Raw genomic sequence first — 20002 nt, forward strand, 5'->3', positions numbered from 1 at the left:
ATGAACATTCTTCCATTTGCGGAGGCGAGCCAGTCCTTTTCTCCTTACAACAAAATTTTATCTAGTGTATAAGTATATTTATGTATATATTTATTTTTTTAACACTTGCATACTTATTTGTCCGTATTAGTACGTTTGTATGCTCAGAGAAATAAAATCTGTAATTAAGCAACTAGATAGTATTGGGGAAGTATGTTGTCAGATATTTAATCTTTTTATTTCACAGGTCACTGTGCTTTGCGTTTGTGAGTAATTGTTCTGCTTTCAGTAACGGCTCCTTTTTAACCTGCAAAACCGTATTGACAGGATGACTGAACTTTTAGAGAGCAAAGAAAGGGATGGATCATTTAGGATTGTGAAACTCATTAAGAACATTGAATAAATATGATCTGGAGTATTTGAGAACTCTACTGGGCAAAGTAGTTATGGTTTCTGGATACCATTAAATATTTATTATTATTATTATTATTATTATTAATTATTATTATTATTATTATTATTATTATTATTATTATTATTATTATTATTTCTAGACTATCAGGAGTTTAGCAAACTAAACTTCAAAGTTGTAAAGCTGGTATCGCCTACAGATTGCCATACAAGGCGCACTGTAAGCGCCACCCAAGCCCAAAGGGGAGTGAGTCATTAGGATATTGCTCTTCAAACTAGTTATCCCTCTCCCTCCCCTCCCCCCCAATCTTCCCACACCCCCTGCCTTTCTTTCCCCAAATAGTACTTAGAAGCGTCTTGACATGACAACTGTCAGTGTCCTTAAGTCACTCTTATTTAATATTAATGACCTTTTCTTTAACCTAATGTGTCTATGACCTTAAGACATTCGAGTGTCAGCCCATCTGGGAACAGTCGTTGTTGTATTTTTTCAGTTTAATTTAATTTTATTTATTATTTCCAGATCTCGTATGACGCAAAAATTTAAGAGGATAATTTTTGTATGGCAGTGCCTAATGAAGCAGTTATTGTTATATTTTTGTCCTCATCAAACTTTCGTGACTTTAACCTAAGTCTGTCATTTCTAAACAAAAGACACTGAACACTTATATATCCTTTGAAGACGAGCCAGTAATACTGTGTTTGCTGCCCTCAGCTCTCAAAGACAAACAGTGCGGCGAAGATTACAGTTCTCAGAAGAGCGAGAAAACACTGCGTTGTTTCGCGAGTTGCCCCCTTGAGTGCGCTCGAGATGAAGTGGTGGTCCATTCACGAAAATGAGGAATCCCCTCAGGATATTTAAAGCAATCCCTAAATTTAAATCGCTTTGAAGAATGAAGTTGCTACGGTTTCGTTATGTAGCGAAAGGTGACGGTTCAGCGCTTTTAGATTTTATTGATTAATTAGGGAGAGTTTTTAGATTTTTTGGGAGAGTTTGTAGATTTTATTGTTTAATTAGGGAGAGTTTGTAGATTTTATTGATTAATTGGGGAGAGTTTGTAGATTTTATTGATTAATTAGTGAGAGTTTGTAGATTTTATTTATTAATTGGGGAGAGTTTGTAGATTTTATTGAATAATTAGTGAGAGTTTGTAGATTTTATTGATTAATTGGGGAGAGTTTGTAGATTTTATTGAATAATTAGAGGGAGATTTTAGATTTTATTGGTTAATTAGGGAGGGTTTGTAGATTTTATTGATTAATTAGGATTTGTAGATTTTATTGAATAATTAGGGAGTTTGTAGATTTTATTGTTTAATTAGGGAGAGTTTGTAGATTTTATTGTTTAATTAGGAGAGTTTGTAGATTTTATTGATTAATTGGGGAGAGTTTGTAGATTTTATTGAATAATTAGTGAGAGTTTGTAGATTTTATTGATTAATTGGGGAGAGTTTGTAGATTTTATTGAATAATTAGATTTTAGATTTTATTGGTTAATTAGGGAGGGTTTGTAGATTTTATTGATTAATTAGGGAGAGTTTGTAGATTTTATTGAATAATTAGGGAGTTTGTAGATTTTATTGTTTAATTAGGGAGAGTTTGTAGATTTTATTGATTAATTTGGGAGAGTTTGTAAATTTTATTGATTAATTTGGGAGAGTTTGTAGATTTTACCGATTAACTGGGGGGACTTGTAGATTTTGTCGATTAATTGGAGAGATATATCAGGCCCGTATTTATTCTTTACGCTGTGTTTTTTTAGTAGTAAGTTTAAGCTACGTAGAAATGTATCTCTCGTGCATAAAAAGCTACGGTAACGGATTTTTTTTTATGTAAAATGGCTATAAATCGTGAATTAAAACCACTCGGAATTACTGCTGTCGTCAGTAAAATCTGTTAATTAAAACAGTAGGGTTCTCCAAGAATTAATGTAAAGTTAATTCGTTTCCAAGTACTCCAGTGAATTTGTTTTGAGAAAAAAAAAACTTAGTGCGTATTAACGCCGAATTTAACGTCATTAATATTATTAATGTTAATATTATTAGTATTATTAATTATATTATTTCTTATAATTTTTTTATTTAACAACGGGAATGTTATCCCAAAGATTTTTATTTTCGTTTTTGAAGAAATCGTTAACTTGCATTTTTCAGCATACTTCTAGCCGTGGCTTCTCTATTATTAATAACCCTCGTGTCTTCGTTGACACCATAGAAATTTTTATACTCGGCCTCACTTCAACAACAAACGCGTTCTTGTTCCCAGAAGAGAAAGTAAGGAGATTTTGTTTATAGTTGTCGGTGGGAAACCCACCTCCACTTTGGAGCCAGTCGCCCGTCTGACTTGGGAAAGGGTTGTTTGATAAGAAGCGACAAATGAAGAGAAAAGAAAAACACACAAACAACAATATTTATAGCATTAGTAAGAAGAGGCTGAAGCAGAATTCTATTTATAACTTTCTGCGGCTCCAAACTCCTCGCGCCAGTCAACTAGCCATCACAGTATTTTTGTTTCAGCAGGTGAGGGAGATCATGACATGCTTATGGAATTTATTAATTTTATTGAAAGTATATTGAAGTTTAGCCGTAAAACCTTACTTCAGATTTTCTCATATAGTTATTAGTCCTTTATTCAGCTGTTCCACAAGTATTATGCATCGTGGAGTTTACTGAAAGTATATGGAATTTTAGCCATCAAAGCTTACTTCTTAATTCCTGTCGTTGTTGTTTCTCGTATATATATATATATATATATATATATATATATATATATATATATATATATATATATATATATATATCTTATACTGTATATCCACTGATCTGTTTGTGACGGACAAAAGGCTCCAAATTTTCCAAAACCTCTTGATACACTATAAAGTGAAACACCACCGACCCCTACGGTTACGTAACAAAGCGAATCTGAATTCGAACCTCACAATATCCGATACTGATCTCTCTCTCTCTCTCTCTCTCTCTCTCTCTCTCTCTCTCTCTCTCTCTCTTCTTTCGTAGTAACTCAGACCCTTGTGCGAAACTGGATACAATATGCAATTAAGGACGATAAAGTGTTACACGAAATTCCCAAATGTCAGGTTTCAGGTGACGAGAGACGTGAATAACCAGTGAATCCACCCCCTCTCTCTTTCAGTCTGTTGAGATGCAGCATTACACACACACAAACCCACAAACACACACACAATAAATAATTATGGATCTTGTCAGACTCCCTTTCATTGACACATATACATTAACACGTTCTTCAGTTACTTTTTTATAATTAACACACACGGAGGTGTTCTTTCATTACCTTCTGTGGGCACATAAACACGGAGCTCCCTTTTAGTACCACAGAGGGAGCGTTCTTTAGATGCAAACATCGTCTAACAGGTTTCTGTTATTTCTGTTAGCGTTCCAAATGTGTACTGTACGTTCATGTAAATCGTGCCAAAAGATGCCAGTCATTTGCTAGGGAAGTTGGCATAGAAGATTGTTAATAAATGATTAAACAGACATATAAATATGTTCGCTAGATATTGAAGTTGTGAAACAAATTAGAGCAAATATAACAGGGATCTTCCGTATTTTTTCATTGCAGTGAATAAGTGTTAACAATATTTGTAATGTATACAAGTCTCCCCCAAAATACCCTTTTATCGGAACCCACCGGACCTCCTTTTTATTCAGTTCCAGTAACGCACTCGTAGACTCACCTCTACGATTAAAAAAAAAAAAAAAAAAAGGAGTTGCGCATGTAGAAAAACATCCCTCAAGATCGTATGTACTGTACGTTTAGTAGCACATGCACCGAATCTGAAGGGGATTTCCTCCTCTCTCTCTCTCTCTCTCTCTCTCTCTCTCTCTCTCTCTCTACACACACACATACACCCACACACACAGTACCGCCTCAGATTCACTTATAGTAACCGAACAAGACGCCAGACGCCGCCTGGGAGTGAGGGGGTGGGGTTATGGTAGGGGGGAAGTGTGCGAGCGTAGGGTTGCTATTATAGGCTGTAGCAGAAGCAGCCAGAACTGGTTGTTACTATGGAAGCAGAAGAAGGAGGGTTGGATATGAGTGCACAGCGACGGATAAGTCCTAACTCGTACAAGAGGCTATTGGCCCCACTCCTGAAGGTTAACGAAACCGGAAAGAAAAAAAAAAGGGGGGTGTAAGGGGCTCGAACCATTACAGGTATGATATAAAGTACTGAAAACGTGAGTTCTGGTTCGTTGGTAAAGGTGAGTATCTATCTATCTATCTGTCTCTATCTATCTATCTATATATAGAGATAGATAAAAAGATAGATATAGTGTGATACAATGCGTGTATATGAACGTGCTGTGACCAAAACCCCCCTCCCCCCCCTTTTTTTTTTAAATAAGGAGAACCCAGGTTTGATTTGTGCATAGCATACTGTATGTGTACTTAAAGGCTGAATTATCTACCCGGTATTAAGCCTACCCTCCAGGGTCACACACTGCGTGCTAAAGACCTGGGATTGGGAACATTATTTCAAATATTTTCCATTTCTTGAAAAATCAGTTGTGTGCAAATGTTGAAGTAACGAATTACAGTATATTTCTTATTGTTGGTCGAATGTAGTGGGTTGCAGCCATCCTGGAGAAGGGAATGCGACTAGCAAATGACTTGCAGACTATAGGATAGCACTATTGAGCTGCACCCCTCGTAGAGGAAAAGCCATTTGATTTAAATATGTTTTCAAATACCTTTACGAATATCCTGCTCCGATTTCTTCAACATTTATATTAACAAAACTTTCTCCCACTTTCCATTGATCAAGAGATCAGATTCCCAATACACACACACACACATACACACACACACACACACACACATATATATATATTATATATATTTATTTATTTATTTTATTTATATTCATCACAGTTAGGTCGACCCTTAGCAGTAGGCCTACCCGAACCACGGACTTAATTATAGCGAGCTATATCTATACACGCACAGTTCCACTTTGCAAATAAGACTGCACAGTACATACTATAAGTGTAACTGTTTAATAGAGGCGAATTTTATTAAGAATTTAATAAATAATATCATAGATATTAGTCACACTGAACCAATGTGTTATGTGGTGTAGTAGACGACGTGAGATGCCTTTGAAAAGAGACCACACCCATATATATAAAGTGATAGCCCCTTTAGCATTTATTCAATGCAAGATACAAACAAATTTAAAAGAATATATATACATCTTCTACCTTTGCAACAGACTTTTCAAAATGACCGCCGTCGTCTTCCCAGTGTAGAGCGCGAACCGCATCAATTAGAACGACCCAATTCGTTCAACGACTCGTTAGGCGAATTACATAATTACATTATTCCGTCGCTTCTGCTTCTGCTGCTTCGTCAGGTTGGCCACCAGAATGCCCAGGACTCCTTTGCGAGTCTTCTATGGGTGTTGTTTGTCGCTGTCTTGGTTCAAGTGCTAGCCTGTCGGTCAGTTGGTTGCGTGCATTGCCGGTAAGGTAAGGGATTAGATGTGAATTAGCATTTGGAATTGATTGAATGAATGGAGGATTAAGGTCGGTGGCGTTGCCTTTTAAATTGGGTGCAGGAGAAGTAATGTTGAACGAATTGTGGGTAGCAAGGATTAGGCGAATGGTGCTGCCTTTTATTTTACGGTGCGAAGAGGTAAATATATTAATGTTACCCGCATGGCGTCGAAAGTGGCGTAAATTAGAATGTTATATGAAATTATCGTATTTGATGTAACTTTAACGTCATTTAACTAACATTAAGTTAATGTGAAATTTTAAAATGGCGTAAATTAGAATGTTATTTGATATCGTATTTGATAGAATTTTCACGTCATTTAACTAACATAATTAAGTTAATGTGAAATATTAATTTAATATTGTTAGAATGGTTTCCGGAACCCTGGAGGAAGCCAAGATGTCTAATAAGCAGTAGGCCTATAAGTGCCGTAGCGTGACTTAATTTTGTGACGGTTTTTCATTTGGTAACATCTGGAATTGGTTGTTTTTGTTAGTAACATGAGGAGCGAATTAAATTTTTTTTAGCATAGTTAGGCCTAACCCAAGTAGGAAGTTGCAAGAAAAGCTCTGTTTAGTCCTAAAGAAATGAGTGGTTTTATATATATTGTGGGAAATGATATTGAGTAGAAGGAACTGATACTTTTAGGCTACCCTTGTAACGTGTTGTTCTGTCATTTAACTTGTGTAGGCCTTAGTAGTAAATTAAATTAATACCTGGATAACCTTATGAAATGAGAAAACACTAAAGTGCAAATTTCAGCTTAGGCCTAAACCTAGGCCTAAGCTAGTACCGTATTTTGAGTTTCGGCAAAGATAAATTTAAATTGCAGATTATGTTAAAGCTTCCTTTGCTTGAAATTTATTTTATTTAACGAATATGGTTTTAATGATCTCATAATTTAAATATTTTATAATAGCCTAGCCAAACAAACTACCTAACTTATCCATCATGTGCCTTGGTTTACAGTACCTGATTTTACTACCATAAACTCTATCACAGTCTAGATAAAATTGGATGTGACTTGCTAGTATTAACATTTTCCAACCCATTCTGTGTTACATTAGTGATGCCTGTTGTACCAAGCATTCACAGCTAGATCTGGTTTGCTGGAGCATTACATAGCCTAGCTAGACTGTGGGTAGCCCAGTATTGCCAACTTGAAGTGTAGCTTTATGTGGACTAACCCATCGTTGCCTAACTCAGGTGTGACTGGGTTTGCCGCTTTGACCTGTTGTAGCATAGGGTTACATAACTAAACAACAACTGAACGCTCATATCTTGAGCAGGGACCTAGCCTAGGCACCATAGCCTAATTTTACGGTTACTTGATCTGGTACAACTTCTCTTTGTGTAAACTGTTTGTAACCTTGTGCAGGCCATGAGTCATAACCTATCTAGTGTGGTACATTTTGAAAATTTGCTGATATTTGCCTACATTGTATATAGTTAATTGGGACAACTCCTTGTTTTAAGTGACTTTATCAAAAATGTTTGGGTATGGAGCTAAAGTATGTTTCAGAAATTGACATATGCAGATGTCAAGCATATGAACTTACTCATTTTGATTACATTTATACTGTGTTTTATGATAGTTATTTAGAAAAATTTGAAAAATGTCGGGAATGGGTGGTTAACCCCTGTAAGTCCTAATACTCAGGGAGCATTGAATGGGTTAATAAGAATAACTAGGATGATGAATCCTACCTGTCTTGGGGAAGACAATCTTAAATTGAAGTATGTGACTGCATCCTAACCTAACCTCCTCGGACTTAACAAAAGTTTTCAGGTAATATCTTGCCATCCTCTGTACAACCCCACCTAACCTGACTTAGGGCACCACAATCAAAAGGGGCTGAATTATTTGTTTGTGCATCCCAATAAAACGTACTCTGACCACATGACTGGTCCGTTAAAATTCCCAAAACACCAGTGCATCTGTAATGCAAATGAAACCTAGAAACACCAATGATCTGAACATACTTGCTGTACAGTATTTGATTCAGATTAATATTTTGTCCTTTTTACATACAATGCATCAGTTTTAAGTGTTTCATGTCTTTTGTATGTTTTTTGAATTGGGCTTGAAAAGTCATAAAAGGGTGATCATATACACTGCCTTCATGTACCAGTATACACTCATGTATTTGTGTACCACAACAGAACACCTTACAAACTATTTTTAAGTAGATCTTTGTTTAGTGTGTTCATATGCTACAGTCTCACATTTTATTATCAGTACCAATAGAATATCACCATCTTAAAATTACATTTTTTACACAAGTAAAACCGTATTAAAAACTGACACACAGACACCACTCTACTTACAAATGAGTTACATTCCGGACGTATGTTGAATTGTCGGAAACTTGGTTACTGTACTTTTCACACCTATTTAAGTACAGGATGATATAGAGTCAATACAGTACTGTAGGTTTTTTATCCTAAAACACAATTCACTTTACATACAGTAAGTACTGTATCTTATAGAATAGGCACGTAGAACAAAATTTTACCTTACTGATGGCAAGGGGGAGGGCTCTGAACACTATTTTAATTTGCAATCCCTTTTGTTTGTATCTGAATGTTTGTAAGTTGAAAGTTCGCAAGTAGGGTGGTGCCAGTATACATAAGGTAAACTGATCTGTCAGTGTATATTTTACAGAATACAAATCATAGGTGTTTGTAAGGGTTTCGTCTTAAAAACAGAGAATATTGGTGGTTTGAAAGTTTTGAGTCCTCCTAAGACTGTGGTTTCTGTATGTGGTATCCCAGAGTGAGAAGTGTGTGTAATGGATTAACAAACTGTTATGGTAAAATCGCAAATCAAAAACCCTTATTTCACATAATAAATCACCTAAGTAATCATAATTTTCAGAAACAATACACATGTACAGTAAGTACAGTATGATGTTCTCCGTCAGTCTTTAAATTCAAATTTAGATAATTAGTAAGACCTTAGCCTCTTTCACTTGTAAAGTCACCTCCTAGGTAACCTAATTTGGCAGTAAATTGACATAATGTACATACACTGTACAGGTATTACCCTTGTGGTTTTTGTATAATATGGTCTCGTATTTGTGTTATCGTTCTTATATACAGTATAGGTAAATCCTAACCTAACCTTCCCCAGCCTTAAATGAACTTGGGTGTCATGTTTTCCCAGCTTGTGAAGCTTCCTTCTCAGTGTCCCACCTCCCACCATAATCTTTTTTGTAAGTTATTAATGAAGCTAATGTATTAGCATATTTTATCTTCAGAAAATAAAAGTAATAATTTAGCCATTATGTCAACTAAATATACAGAAATTTCTACTTAATGCCAGTATTGATGGTAATTATGTATTTCATATTTGCAGTGGAAGAAAGTTGTTACACTTGACAAGAAGAGAAAATTTTATAATGTACTCGAAAGAAAAAATGCCAGGAATTGTGACCAATTTGTAGAATGCCAAACAGTCATGACTTTTTGTTAAAAAATAGTACACTGTACAGTGAAAATTTAACCAAGTGGCATTTTAGATTTACTTATTTGAATGTACAGCAAAAAGTTAATGCTAGGGGAATGCGTCCACTCGTCAAGTAGAATACTGCATTGTAGGTCAGGTTATGTATTAATCACCAGTAAGTTAATCATATATCCGCCTTATTTTTGGTTGTTTAGTTCTGTACAGCAGATTTTTACTGCCTTATCCCAGTAAGAGGTCCATTGTAATTTTTTTTTACCGAGAGAATGCTATCCATTCATCCCTCCAGATGGACAAAACCTATAATTACTGTACTGTACATAATGTATATTGATGGAGTTTACTGTGTTCTGCAAATTTGTGTTGAGAACATTGTTGAACATTAATTTGCTTAAATTAGTGTACCCCATCAATATTGCAATATAAGTAGTATAATGTTTGTTAAGAGATACAAATATTGTAGGTCTTAAAGGTTGAATAAAGAAACAACTCGCATAGGAAATCACTCCCCAAAGGCTTCCAATATGGATTGACCATTTCTGATTTCACTTCATCCATTGCAGACTTAATGAAATTGCATCTGCAATACTGAAACTTTTAAGCATAAATAGTATATAGGTTAGAATGTTTGGATGCAGTCAAGCACCAGACTTGTGTAAGTAGCTTTCACCCCAGATTATACCCTAGTAAGAGGCTGCGGCATTGTCATGTTGGAAGGTAAAACTAGAACTTCAATTTAATGTTCTAAAGATTCTGTAAGGTTAAGTGCATAGTCTGTGATGAGAAGGCTTTAAAATGCAAATTTTTCTGTCCAAGTATTTCACTCTACTGTAAATAATGGTGCTCCACTCTTTCTTGTTGCCTTGAAACCTTGTTCTTGAGAGTAGCCTACATGAGTAGTTTTTGTAGTACACAACTCCCGTTTTTGTGTGACTGGAAGCCTTTCCAATATTAGCATGTGTCTGACCTTCCTTCACTAAATAAAAGGCAGGCAAAAGATTTTTAAGCATGGAAGGTCAGGCACATGTTAATATGTGGAAAGGCTTCCAGTCACACAAAAACGGGAGTTGTGTACTACAAAAACTACTCATGTAGGCTACTCCCAAGAACCAGGTTTCAAGACAACAAGAAAGAGTGGGGCACCATATCTTGTTTACAGCAGAGTGAAATACTTGGACAGAAAGATTTGCCTTTTAAAGCCTTCTCATCATTATCAGGGTTCCTTAGTGATCTTCAGGTTGTTCAAAAATTGGCGAATGGCATTATTTTGACATTTTACTTTTGAGCTGAACTTTATTATTTTTAAATTTTTCTTTCACACACTACTTAATGGATGATCTGGGACTGTTCAGGACTGAGGTAGATTTTGAAAAGCCCTAATATAGGCTGACCTTTTTTAAGTGCGGCACATTGCTGTCCATGGAAATGCCTTTTCCTCATATCTTTTAAATAGAAATTCAGTACCTTATCAGTTTTCTGAGCCCACATCTCTCACTACAGACTTTTGATGATGTAGAGCCAGAAGTAAAAGAAGCACAGGCTTTTTTCTGTCCAGTTTATTTTTCTGAAGGGAATATTGCTTCTGTTGGTCATTGTTGGCCAACGTCTCTTCACTATTACTTCTTACAGCAACTGTAGGGTTTTCTCCCAGTTCCACTTCAGATACTCGTACAGTACTTGGATTTATTCTCCTTTATTTTCTGGATTTCTTTACACTATTCTCCAAGCACTCCAACTCCCTCTTTTCACTATCTTGGGCGCTTTGACCGTACGTGCACCTGTGCTTGGCTAACAGACTAAATTTCATTAAGCAAAATCAGTGTTGGACAGGTCAGGTAATTTTACTTGAAAGGTAAACAGTGTTGGTGTACTGAGTTTTAGGTTTGTGTTAAAGTGTTTTGGTGTTTTTGTTGATTTGTAACTTTTAACTTTTACAATAGTTACTATTGTAAATACTGTACAGAAAAATCTGCCAGTTGATAGCTACATTGCATACCTAGAAAAACAATGGTTCGTCATGGTTGTCTGTTGAGGCTGCAGACATTGAACGGCTGGCATTTTTTACTAGCTGATATATGTTGTATCATTGTAGTTCGCAAAATTAAGCTCTTGAATATCCAGGAATGTCAATGTAATTTTTTTTTTTTTTTCAAATAAAACTGATGAAAAGTTCAATCAACAGAACTGTATATTTGGGCCTAACCACTGATTCAGCGATTTGCAGTCGTAGGTTAGCTAACGAATTCAGAATATTAGCTGCATTGATGATATGGCTTCATTGTAATCAATCATAAACTATTGTCTTACCTGTATTAGTAAACAAACTCGGACAGTCCGTGTATCCAGGAAAAAACATTTTTGTTACGAGCGGTAATAGTAATTGATTTTCAACACGTCCATTCTTAAAACTGCTGCTTATTATAAGCGATATCTTTGCCCTGTGTTGGAGAAGCAAACTCGAGAAGAGCTGGTTTTTTTTTAAACAAAACTGTATGGTAGATTAGTATCAGCTGTTTCTGAAAATTGGTCTTTTCCTAGAATAATGTCAACATTTTTGTCAATGGTAGGAGACAACGAACGCATTTACTAGCCAAGGGTTCTGTATGTGAGTTGTTACGCGGTTTGCCAATACGATTTTCTAAGTCATATTTAAAGCTATTACGCTATGATTTTCTCAAGTTGATTTTGGTGTGACTCTCTACGCCGCTGGAGGGTGTTGGAAATAAATATTTTAGCTTTTCGCCTCCATGAGTTCAAATACTGTATAACAAAAGGAAATCTGGGCATTCCAGTTAAGTACTGTAATGGAAGGTTGAGACTGTTTATGAAGTAGTGATACAGCACTGCATAAGAAATGCCTTATTGTTCGCGTCATGATTGAATTTCTCTGTCTCACTGTCTGTCTGTCTCTCTCTCTGCGTTGACCAGACAAACCTCAGTATCTCGTTTGGCATTTAGGTGATTCGTCTTATCTTGACTCCTTAGAAGGATTATAAAACTGTATTTACACTAGATATTGCTGTTTTGGGAAGATTCGAGTCTTTGGGTGATGGGACGTACATGTTGAGGTTATCAAGTATTTTTTTCCCCAAGTTCTGACGATTTTTTATGAGAATGGAATTGACGAATAGGCCTCGTGTTGATTGTATGGTTATTAAACGGCTGTCGTAATCATGCCTATTTGGAGTTGTTAAATGAGCATTTTGTTGTTGCGTGTCTTCTTCTTTTTTCAGAATCATTAACTCTGGCCATTTTTTGAGACTGGTTTTGTCAGTTACATAGTCTTGGGGTGGTTAGGTCTAATGTGCGCCTACCTTCACCAAAGGTTTAAATGTCTTATATTAGTTGTTGCTAAATCGGAACAGTGAGATTTTTTAATATAACCAATTTTTAGGCTGGTTGTTAAAATACTGGAAAATTCTTTTACCTTTAGTTTTTATGCTTAGGATTCTATGAACTGACGTAGTTGACCATTTGTGGCCTAACGGGTTTCAAGAGTTTTATTTTTAATTATTAATAATGGGTCGCTTTAGTGGTGACGCCCATCAAAGTGTTGACCAGATCCACCGTTGCCTAACATCACTTGAAGGATAATCAACAGTATAGCTAGCGTATTACTTCTGTGTGTGTTTACAAGCATACGGTTATTATTTTTTTTTTTCAAACCATGAAAAAATGAAACTTATTTTCATTGGAGAAAATAATTGGCGCTCGTATCCAACCGAGGTTCAACAGAAATTGGTGCAATATACAAAAATATCTTGAAAGGGTCTAATCTCCATTTATATTGCGTTTCCTGATATGAAGCCCCCATGTTAGGCAGAATAGTAGAAGCTCAGTATTTACAACTCACCTTCCTCCTTCTGCCCCCCACATTGCATTATCCCTAGCTCTGGAGGAAAAAGCCCTTCGCAACAAGTACTAATTTCCCTCGAGGCTGACCAAGTTTTTATCAGCCTTCAGTGGATCGCCGGTTCACCGGGAGAGGGGACCCAGCTTACTATGTTGTTCTAACCGTTTTGTTACCATGCCTACTAGACCGATGATTGAGGCTTGTGTCCCGTTTGTTTTGCGCATGCGCACTCGGCCATTTAAAGATGTGTAAAACGTTCGTGTGTCACGTAGAATTTGAAGGTAAGGTTAACATCATTTTGGAGTTTATTAAACAGTGAAGATGCTTGAAGCTGCAGGAACGCGATTTTCCGCAAAGCTTACTTTTTCACATTGTCGTTCCTTCAAGTAATTTTTTTTAAAGAATTGTAACAGGTTCGTTGTTGGTGCTTTGAACTACTATGCTTCAGAAAGGTTGAGTTTAGCAAGTGGACAGTTTTTTTTTTTTTTAGATCACGGTGCATAAACAATTTATTTGTCGTTATGAGTGGATTACACACAATATATATATATATATATATATATATATATATATATATATATATATATTATATATATCTCAAACCCTCTAAGTAATGTCTAGTAAACCTCTCGTATGACTTCATGTGTAATAGTTGTAGTAGTAGTAGTAGCAGCATTAGTTCATTCACAGAAACAGTTTGACCATCAATTCGTGGTTGTTTGATGGGCCAAGTGTTGTGTCATACTGGCCACTTTTTTATCCATCCATTGAAAATTACAGTTTTCAGTGTCGTAACTGGTTCAGTGGATGTCTAAAGGGTTTTTTGTTTTAGTTATAATGTTTCACACCTTTTTAATTCCTGCCTATCTTCTTGAATAACCTGGAGGCCTTGTGTTGCCAGTTTGGATATAATTTCCCTGTTTAGGCTTGTGACGTTTATGTAACATAGACACTGATGGTCCGGGCTACCCAGGCCAGTAACCATTTTTTATCCGAATGAAAATGGTCAGGGAAGTAGAACTGATATGGAAAGAGTAGGACCTATGTTCCAAGAGTAGTAAATTCGTCTCTTCAATTTTCGTTTTGTACTGCTTCGCAAAGTGTTTAGGAGACTTTTTTTTTTTTCCAAATAAAAATAGACATTTGCACTTCGTATTCCTTGTTATTGTCATGATACATCTGTGATGTAAAGGAACTCTTTGGTCTAGGGATTACATGTATGTTGATTTTGGTATATTTATTTTGGTTCTGGTGGTGTTATTGCTGTTGACTTTAATCAGGCCATTTGTAAAAGTTAGTTAAATGGAACACCCCTCACCAGAAATATGACTCTTATTCTCACTATTTAGTCGACTTGCCCTGTGTTGAAGCCACATTATAAGAATCTAAAGAACTTGCTTTGTTATTGGGGTCACTTTTAGTACCTTTTTTTTTTTTTTACACCAAGACCTCTCCGAATGAATTTATCCTAGGCCTATGTACGAACATCTTTATGTACAGTATTTAGTCCCTTGTGTGAATAACGCAAATCAACATTTAGCAGAGATACCGGAAACTGAGTAATCTTTTATTTTAACTACACATTTATTACTGATGATATACTTGTTAAATGATTAAGGCGTTTGGCAAGCGAGTAAGGAAGTTTGTTCGCGTGTCAAGTTCAAGTTCGTCAGCTTAATTGTTCGTAGATAAACCATAGGAAGTCTGGATTTGAACGACCTTTTATCTTGCTGGTTGATAACCGCATTCCTTTCCCCCCTCTTATGCTGGTGTCATCTTCGGCTGTTTGTTCTTCCCATTCTGGTCTTTCCCCTCCCCCACGCCCTTGGCTTTCTTGCCGCCCTTGGGATAAGAGCAGGAGATGACGACCCAAGTATATAGTCTCTCTCCCCCAGGAGAAGACGAAAATTCTCTTCCTCTTCTCCGAGTGGTCTTCGCTGGAAAGGAACTGCTGGAACGGTCTCTTTGTCCTTCCTGAAAGTGAGAAGACACTTCGTGATGATGCGGGAGACTAGTTTTTGTCGGCCATTGATGGAAGACCGTGAGGGAAGGACGCCCACTGGAGGACACCCATAGTATTACGCTAGTCTTACTCCCCTTCCCAAGACTCTATTGTCCCTTCCCTTTTAGTTCGATGGAAAGTTGTATTGAATTTGCTGTTGTGACCAAGTAGGTACATAGTTGTGGAACAATGATGTATTTGTTACGTATTAAGATTTTTCAGTTGCCAGAAGCTGACGTTTAGTATATTTGGTCGTTTTCCTTACTTTTCCTATTTCTGTAATAGAGTTTGGCTCTTGAACAACGCCATTATTTTATTGCTTTTGTGATAGCACAGTTTGTTCATTACCTTAGAACCAGTGTAAATGGGAAATGGCCAGGTTACAACCTTTTTTGTTGCCTTGTTGGAAAAGGTAAATCGGTGCTACTTTGGCTAATCTACGCGTCATCTACTCAGAGGTGCTAGTACTAAACATGGCGGAAGCTCCTGGGACGCCGTGTTTAGTACTAGCCCCTCGGGGATCAGAATTTCATATACCCCCATTTCTGTATTGTGTGGTCGACAAATTATTTGAATAAACGATATCTTCATGCGGCCGTCTACTTTACAGTTACCGTACGATGTTAAGTACTAGCACCTGACGGCGTAGATAACAAGCCAAAGTAGCACCGTTAAATCATTTTTCATAAAACTCGAGGATCGGTATATCATACAGATGCGGAATTGTCAGGTGCATCGTGGTTTTTAACTAGGCTTTAGAACTGTCAAATTAAGCTTGTCAACGTAAGTCTTGTGTTGTTACCTTCACAGCATATGGAAAGACAGAATCTGTGGAGCTTTAGTGTTTAGCAAAATAGATGGAATATTCGGAGCCATCTTTGTATGCAACAAAAGTGTGTGCTTTATACAACGTGCTGCTTGTATGCAGCTTAATATTTTACTGTACACGAGCCTAGGCATTTATATACGTACCCCCTGATATAAATAACAAAGTAGCACATTCACATTCAGAATAAAAGAAAAGTACAAAGTAAATGTCCAGGGCAATACAAAACCTTTCATGAATAATAAATCCGTACGTGCCCATTGAATCTGACGGGCCTTTTAAGAGTTTCACAACGCAAAAAAGGTAATCTGTGAACAAGTAATACGGGATTAAGAATTGGTAATAACTTCAGATTCTGTTGTGTGTGTGTATATATATGTGTGTGTATATACATTATATAGTTAAATTTAAAAGACCTTTCACTCAAAATTGCAAAAATCACTTAAGTTTGGCATTTCCAGTGGTCCTTGTCAAAAAGTATATATGAATGAACGTCTAATACCAGACGTCTATGAATGGAAAGGCTGGTCAGACTGACAAGAACGTGATCCAGACTTAATTGAATTTTGTTTCTCACCCAATGAAGTGTGAGGGCGAATACATGTTTTATACAATTAGCCATTTTCCTGTGAGGTAGGGGCTTCGTGGAAAAATAAGAACGGCCAATGTCATGGCCACACGTGGCTTGTTACCTCTAGGCTTGTAGAGCCAGCCCAACGCTATAGAGGATATTAGAGAAATATGGCATAAGGCCATTGTAATATAGAGGTAAGGCTTTGCTAGCCAATTTTCTTCTATATGCAGGCCTTGCATGATGAAGCGCCTAGACCTCAGATATATTTCACCAATATTACAGCACCTGGGGGTCCTTGGGTGCGTTTATATAAACGTAGTCTGTTAACGTAGTGTTTGGCTGTGCATGTAGGTAATTTAAGTTTTGGAATAATTGGTGGCAACGTAGTCTGTAACACTGTTAAGGAATCTTTAGTATTTATCTTTTATTCATCATCATCCTCCACTTTTCCCCGTAGTAGGGTAGTGGCGTCAGTGCACCTCACGCGGTGCATTATAGGCATTACTTGGGGATCTTGTCAGCGTCCCTTCGGCCCCTAGCTGCAACCCCTTTCATTCCTTTGTACCGGACCTCCTGCATTCATATTCTCTTTCTTCCATCCTGCTATCCACCCGCTCCTAACACTTGTTTCATAGTGCAACTGCTTTGAGGTTTTCCTCCTGTTACACCTTTCAAACCTTTCTATTCTCAAGTTCTTCATTGGACGGGTCGATATCGTTCTCGGCTAGCACTTTGCTGGGCCCGCGTTCGATTCTCCGGCCGGCCAATGAAGAATTAGAGGAATTTATTTCTGGCGACAGAAATTCATTTCTCGGTATAATGTGGTTCGGATTCCACAATAAGCTGTAGGTCCCGTCGATAGGTAACCAGTTGGTTCTTAGCCACGTAAAATAAGTCTAATCCTTCGGGCCAGCCCTAGGAGAGCTGTTAATCAGCTCAGTGGTCTGGTTAAACTAAGGTATACTTAACTCTCTATTCTCAACTTCCCTTTCAGCGCTGATTGACCTCATAGTCCCAGCGCTTGGCCTTTGGCCGAAATTCTATATTCCATTCCATCATCCTCTACTTTTGGAAGCTCTCTTTTAAGTCCATCCGGCCAGTCCCGTTAGTTTAGTGTACAGCAGTTTGAATAACTTGTTCTTATATGTGAGTTTTTTTTCACAGTATTTTTAGTTCTTGGGAGAACTTAACTGGTATTTTGGGTACCATGTACTCAAAAGTTTTCCAAATACCTTTGTGTTACGTCCGAGTTATGTTAATCTATATTTGCATGTATTTATGCTTATTTTGGTGTGTATTTCATTTATTCATTATTAGTTTGTCTGCATTGTTAATGAAACCATTAACACTTAGTAATTAATTCGGTAGACGATTATAGGGACTGACTGTTACTGTAGTCCATTCATGCTATTTTCATATCCTCCTATGAATGAGCATTTATTACTCTAAAACAAGAATAACTAGTGATCTTTTGAGCTCGTCAGGAAAAGTGACCATGAGTAATGAATTTTGAGGTGACACTATATGGCCAGATTTCCTAAGCTTTGTGGATCAGTGGTCAATTCAATCTTGCAACCTATAGTTAGTCAAAGAGTAAGTTTGCTGTGACATATCAGTTTTAAATCAGGTTTTCAATAAAAACGAAAGCTTGACAGAACGGTCGACGTTAGTGGAAAAAGTATGACAGAAAGATGAAGGAAAGGCAAGGTCACCGTAACTGAATATTGAGAATAGTAGTAATTGGGATTTGCCTTTGCAACGGCTCCACCCGCCGCAGGTATCTGTCCATCGACAGTCCACTTCGTTAAAACCTCGTTGTCGCCTTCATGCTTCAGTGTCAGATTCTCTCTCTCTCTCTCTCTCTCTCTCCGATTATGCTCTTACTTCTGTCTAGTAGGACTCACGCCCCCATAACCACAATCAAAACAGTTTCCCCCCGATCCCCTCTCTCTCCTCCTCTCTCTCCCTCCCTCCTCCTCCTCCTCCTCCTCCTCCTCCTCCTCCTCCTCCTCCTCCTCCTCCTCCTCCCTCCTCAGTTTTGTTCAGATCGAATGCACTGCCGAGTCATTCTCTCCCATCCTTGGATTCGTCCTTGTGTAATGTATTCCGTTCCACTAATTTGCTCACACCCCGCGTTGATGCAGTTCCCTTCAGGCTTGTTCTGTTTTAATTTTTTTTCCTCGACTCTCTCTCTCTCTCTCTCTCTCTCTCTCTCTCTCTCTCTCTCTCTCTCTCTCTCTCTCTCTCCAGTTTTGTTGGTAGCCGTCTCGGGTGTTTGTACCTTTCTCTCTCTCTCTCTCTACAATTGAGCAGCGCTCTCATGTGAGCAAGGAGCTCTCTCAGGTGTTTCTGCAGTTAATGTGGATCTCTCTCTCTCTCTCTCTCTCCAGTTTTGTTGGTAGCCGTCTCCAGGTGTTTGTACTCTCTCTCTACAATTGAGCATGAGCGCTCTCATGTGATTTCCTCTCTCTCTCTCTCTCTCTCTCTCTCTCAGTTGAGCATGGAGCTCTCTCGACTGTTTCTCTTTTTCTCTGCAGTTAATATGGATCTCTCTCTCTCTCTCTCTCTCTCTCTCTCTCTCTCTCTCTCTCTCTCTCTCTCTCTCCAACTGAATATGGAGCTCTCTTGGGTTTCTCTCTATCCCTCTACAGGTAAATGTGGATCTCTCTCTCTCTCTCTCTCTCTCTCTCTCTCTCTCTCTCTCTCTCTCTCTCTCTCTCTCTCTCTCACTGAATATGGAGCTCTCTTGGGTTTCTCTCTTTCTCCCTCTACAGGTAAATGTAGCTCTCTCTCTCTCTCTCTCTCTCTCTCTCTCTCTCTCTCTATTTCGGTCGGGTTTTATTTCTCCAATTTCATCATGCAACTCTTAAAAGCCGTATCATACTAGATCAAACTCCCTCCCCTCCCCTAACCTCCCCAATCTGTAACGAGAACAGTTTTAACGTCGTTTTAATATTCAGCATCAGGGGGCAAACCGGTATGGAGAATCAGAGCACTGAAGTATAATCTGTAAATAGTCGTATACTGTAGTGTCTTCGATTAATTGATATGTTCCTTGGCCTTCCGTCATTTGATCCTGGCGTACTTAAAGGTTACTGGTTCGTTGAGAAGAGTTTAGGTTAATTCGTTCTTGGTTATCATTATTGTTTAATTACGGCGTTCAGTACCTTTATAGTATATTCTCCGTATTTTATTTTGAATTTATAATGCGTTCAGTGCATTTTAGGCCTCAAAAGGGTAGCCACCTTTGTAGACCATTCTGATTATTTAGATATCTCAACTAAATAGGATAACTTACAATGCCCATTTCATGAAATGTTTCCTAATCTCTCTCTCTCTCTCTCTCTCTCTCTCTC

The 20002-nt window shown here is 37.5% G+C and overlaps 1 protein-coding gene across 3 annotated transcripts in view; it reads left to right on the forward strand.

Moving 5' to 3' along the window:
* LOC136830711 (terminal nucleotidyltransferase 5C) overlaps positions 1-20002 on the forward strand; it is an 826400-nt gene that overhangs the window by 763565 nt on the left and 42833 nt on the right. The window contains exon 1 of one of the 3 annotated variants that reach the window (XM_067090499.1): positions 5654-5897. The exons of 1 other annotated variant lie outside the window; for it this stretch is intronic. Coding sequence is in view for 1 of the 2 variants with exons in the window: in XM_067090498.1 (XP_066946599.1) it covers positions 5824-5892 (69 nt within the window). In the remaining variant the exon portion in view is untranslated. Of the gene's footprint in view, positions 1-5653; positions 5898-20002 lie in introns of those variants that run through there. One more of the 3 variants, XM_067090498.1, reaches the window with a different exon arrangement.

This window comes from Macrobrachium rosenbergii, chromosome 47, assembly GCF_040412425.1.
Source record: "Macrobrachium rosenbergii isolate ZJJX-2024 chromosome 47, ASM4041242v1, whole genome shotgun sequence".
Taxonomy (NCBI): Eukaryota; Metazoa; Arthropoda; class Malacostraca; order Decapoda; family Palaemonidae; genus Macrobrachium; species Macrobrachium rosenbergii.